General features: G+C 44.7%; 1 protein-coding gene across 1 annotated transcript; it reads left to right on the forward strand.

Annotated features, from left to right (window-relative positions):
• Positions 1-559: 559 nt before the first annotated feature.
• On the forward strand, positions 560-4,431 carry LOC135375562 (low-density lipoprotein receptor-related protein 2-like). Its single transcript, XM_064608239.1, has one exon. The coding sequence runs from the start codon at positions 699-701 to the stop codon at positions 2,601-2,603; it is 1,905 nt and encodes a 634-aa protein (XP_064464309.1). The 5' UTR covers positions 560-698; the 3' UTR covers positions 2,604-4,431.
• The last annotated feature ends 589 nt before the right edge of the window (positions 4,432-5,020 follow it).

The raw sequence follows: 5,020 nt of genomic DNA on the forward strand, positions 1-5,020 counted from the left end.
TAATATTGGGCAAACATCCCGTTGAAGGAACATCGTTATTCGGTTAGCAGGGGGTATGGACTTGGTTGAACATTGAAAAAGTTGCCAGGGTTGTGTTGCTAATTTCCATGAGACCAAAATTTTATTTGAGTAATAAGGGCGGTGCTTTATTATATCGTGAAGCTTTACGGATAAAAAAATGCGGGGTCCAGGTGCGTGAGTGTGCCTTCAGTGCTGCTAACTGCTCCAGTCGAGGAGTTTCTGGGAGGTTCAGACAGGAAGGACGCAAGATAAGTTTTGTGCCTTTGATAAAGATAAAGCCACTAGCCAGGCTGAGGGTGTGATAGGGAACCTTGCGGAAGAACGTTGATATAAAAGTATCAGGTTTAACAATAATAAATCCTTGTTCGTCAGTCTGCGCTTGTGTGTTGTGTCGTCTTTGACTTGTTTCCCGACACGGGGGTTTTATCGCTTTTAAACTTTCCAAGGGCACATGCGGGGTTTTCAACCTAGGGTTGTTCTCAGTAGCATAGCCATCTGTCAGCTCTGATCGTAAACGAACGGATGTGGTCGCGGGGCCAGTCTCGCTAAGCGACTCAGTTTAGGCTTCCCATATCTCGAACACACACATCTACGGATTTCCGTCAACGGTTTCCGTTGACGTTCAGACGTTCTTTAACGAGTCCTGTATTCGAGAGCGAGCAAAAGAACTTTCCACGATGCAATTATTGGTAGGGGTCTTTTTCACCACGGTATTTGTGATTCATATCAAGGGAAATGAGCCTGAATGTGCTGACTACGAGTTCCTTTGTAGAACAGAGGCGCAGTGCATACAAGCCCTCTCCCGCTGCAATGGGATCGAGGACTGCGATGATGGGTCGGACGAATCTGACTGTGGCCGTGAGGAGTGCGACGGGTTCGTCTGCGAGGACCGCACGTGCGTCCAAAGTCGATTACAGTGTGACGAACCACGTGACTGTCTCGACGGACAGAATGGAGTAAACTGTCACGTCTGCTCCGTAGGTACATTGCTCTGTGCGCCGCTACGAAAGTGTCTCGATGACAGAGATATCTGTAACGGCGTTGAGGACTGCCCTGATGGGTATGATGAAAAGGACTGTGCTCAAGATGTTTGCGACGGATTACAATGCTCTGACATCCAATGCGTAAGCAGTGAAAAAGTTTGTGACGGTGCCCAAGATTGTGGCGACGGTTCCGATGAGCTAAACTGCACTGGATGTAGTGAAGACTCCATATTGTGTGTGCCACTTCAAAAGTGTCTTTCGAAGGAACGGATCTGCGATCGTAAGGAGGACTGTCCCGACGGATCTGATGAACTGCATTGTGGGAATCTCGTTTGCCAGGGTTTCAAGTGCCCAAACAACAGATGCATTTCTACTGACTGGCGATGCGACGGTGACAAGGACTGCAACGACGGATTTGACGAGAAAAACTGCACCGAATGCGGCGGAAATGCTGTCCTTTGCGAGCCATCGATGACATGTATGAACAAGTACGACGTCTGCAACCTGAACGTGGATTGTTCCGATAGATCTGACGAAAACGACTGCGCGAACCATTCTTGCGATGGCTTCAAGTGCCCAAATAACAAGTGCGTTCCAAACGAGTGGCGCTGTGATGGCGATAACGATTGTCTGGACAATGCAGACGAAAATAACTGCACAGAGTGTAAGGAGCAGGGATTTTTTTGCCGGTCTTCGAGCACCTGCATCAGCAAGTACAAGATATGTGATTCAGTGAGCGACTGCCTCGACGGATCCGACGAAAGGGACTGCCAGAACCACTCTTGCGATGGCTTTAAATGCCAGAATAATAAATGTATCCCGAGTGATTGGAGGTGTGATGGACACGGCGATTGCGAAGACAACACGGATGAGGAAGAATGTACACAATGCATCTCAGGGGGATTCCTATGTGCACCGCTGAACAAATGCTTCAGCAAATACGACATCTGCAACCTCGAAGTAAACTGTCCAGACGAATCAGACGAGCGGGACTGCGCGAACCACGTGTGCGACGGCTTTAAATGTCCGAGCACCAAGTGCATTCCAAGCGAGTGGAGATGCGACGGAGAAGACGACTGCGGGGATAATAGCGACGAAGGAAATTGCACGGAATGTCACAAGGACGGTTTCTTATGTGCACCGACCAGTACTTGCCTGAATAAGTATGACGTCTGTAACCTCGTACAAGACTGTCCGGATGAGTCCGACGAGGTAGATTGTGCCAATCACACGTGCGATGGGTTTACGTGTTCGAACATGAAATGCATTCCAACCGAATGGCGGTGCGACGGAGAAAGTGACTGCAACGACGATAGCGACGAGGAAAATTGCGCAGAATGTTCAGACGATGGATTTCGGTGCACGACGTCCAAGAAATGTTTGAATAAATACGATGTCTGCGATTTGAAGAACGACTGTACTGATGCGTCCGACGAAAGCGATTGCGAAAATTACAACTGCCCTGGATTCAAGTGCCCGAACAATAAGTGCATTAGAGACGAATGGAAGTGCGACGGAGAGGATGACTGCCTGAATGGGGCTGATGAAGAGGACTGTCCGATGGGTGACTCGTATGCGGCAGCGGACTTCATTTCTTAGTCGTTGGATTACTTACAAAGAAATATTACACTTCGTATGTCCAGGTTGAGAATCTAAAAAAAGAAAAAAGAAAAGAATCAGGCATACAGACCAAATGACCTTGTAGCGAATCCGAACAAGGAAGATTTCAAGGACTGCCTCGGATTCTTTCTCGTTATCGGATATTTTGGTCAGGGTGCTTGTGATGCCTCTAGTTGAGAGGTAGTACTTAAATTTATGCTACTCCGCTTGACGACGAGGGTGGATTTCAATCCGTCTTCGAGAGGGCCTGGGTCTTGGATGTTCAATATTAATACTAACACTTTGTGCACGCACTTTCCATGTATCGCAAATTTGTTCGCTTCGAATCTCACATGTGGCACTCCTGAATTTATTTTACAAGGTGGACAGTGTAGTATTCTAGATGTTCTGCCACCCGCAGGCTATACCGAGACTACCAGTTGGCAACAATGTATAGACGGGATCATTCTGTATAAAGATGTTGTATGAACGCATCTCGGACCGTGCAGAGACACTACAGAATGTACTTACAAACTATTCCTATATATTGAAATACACATATGACAATTGTCTTTTTGTACCTCAGGACAGTACAGCTACAAAATTAACGAACTGTACAGTATCAGCAATCTCGAAATATCTTGAGACGGGTGTCACATAAAGCTCCAATAACAGGCTGGACAATGAAAGTTCCAAAAGACAAAATAGTTACAGAAAAATTTGAATAATTGGTTGCCGTTGTGATATGTGCTACTGGAAAAGATGCACGATGCGCAGAGAACGAAACTAAAGAATCCGAGCGGCCAATCCAAGAGTCGATGTCAAGTCAAACACATCTAAACCTATAGAGCAGTGACGTCGGTGCGTCCGTGGGCATGGTTTGCCGTCTTTCTGACGGGCGGACGGGGGCTATCTTTTATCGAAAGAAGGAAAAGTAATAACAAAGAGAGGGTGGTCTGCCTGCCGAGACGGGCGGCATGTTGCCACAGAGAGAGAGAGGAAGAGACAAGGAAAAGGGGAAACACGAAAAAACGGGACACACGACACAGCAATGATACGTTCAATGCAAAGTTCTGTGACTGTGCCATCTGCTGGTCACCTTCGGTTTACACCATACAGTTCATACTTTTTGGAAAGTGTTCAATACATGTTCACACGTACTTTTTGGGAACTGTTCAGTGTATCAAACCAGATGGATGGACAGAGTAATTAGAAACATACGTAAGCAAATAAATAACGAACGTTATAATGTGCTTGCTTTCAAGAGCCCTCATGACTGTGCTGTGATTGCTAAATATTATTTCAGTAGGGGCTTTATGGAAATACAAGATCGTTCCCGATCCGCACGTACTAACGTTCCAACCTATAAGATAAAAAGGATAAGAACAGAGGCAGAACGGCATATACCAAAGATGATACTATGTACCAAAAATGTTTAATGCGGTACCTAGCTACGTATTTACCGAAAAAAAAAACGTATGCGAGGAGACTAATCAGGAAATGGTTCTTTCTGAAAGGTTGATGAGTACTGGCATGGCAATAATAACACATTTTCCATCTTGTATTGAATTATTCTGACTGTGTATTGACAATAATTGTATCGTTCTTCGCTACACATATTACTGTAATGGGTTATTTTTATTCCTTACTTGTTTTGTTTATTTTCCTTTTTTTTTCTTCAAGGCTATGTAAGTACGTAAATACTGGTATTAGTGACTGTCTGCCATCTGGCAAGGACGGCCCACTTGCCAAAAGAAAGGCATAGGCCATTCTGTTTTCCTTTCAATGCGTAAAACCAGTACAATAAAATAATAATAATAATAATAATGGTAGGTAACACTTGAATGCTCCGATGAATTGTTATAATAATAATAATAATTATTATTATTATTATACTTCACCATAATAGCTTTCAGTTAATAGCACGGAAACTAAAAATGTTTTTCTAAAAAACTACAAACGGTTGGACCAAGATATTTCGCACTGTTAGCTAATGAACACACAGCGCGACTATGGCTCAGTTCTTCTGCACTTCAAAATCGGCGGGTCTGACCTTTAAAGTGACTGTCGCATCCGTTTCGGGCGATTTTGAAACTATAGTGTCATTTTATTCCTGATGGACTTCTGAACACGCCATCGAAAACCCCACGAAATAGTGGCGTTATTCGGGAACACTCGTAAGTGTAGCCACATGAAAATGCACAAGTTGTCCTGTCTCAATTGGCGTTTCGGTGCCCATGTCATAATGCGGAGATCACTGCTCGCACCTAGTACGGCTGACTTAATTTCGACTTGATTTATTTCGTCTCAAGTTGAGTCGAGCATTATTGTTATCCATTCGAGTGCACATAATCATTCTTATCTGTCAGCCCGGCAATGTCTCGAATATCGCCGATATTACCGATATCACCCACCGT

The sequence above is a fragment of the Ornithodoros turicata genome, unplaced genomic scaffold, assembly GCF_037126465.1.
Source record: "Ornithodoros turicata isolate Travis unplaced genomic scaffold, ASM3712646v1 ctg00000895.1, whole genome shotgun sequence".
NCBI classification, from domain to species: domain Eukaryota; kingdom Metazoa; phylum Arthropoda; class Arachnida; order Ixodida; family Argasidae; genus Ornithodoros; species Ornithodoros turicata.

Bases quoted from the DNA above. Each gene is read 5' to 3' on its own strand.
- LOC135375562 (XM_064608239.1), top strand. From the start codon at position 699: ATGCAATTATTGGTAGGGGTCTTTTTCACCACGGTATTTGTGATTCAT.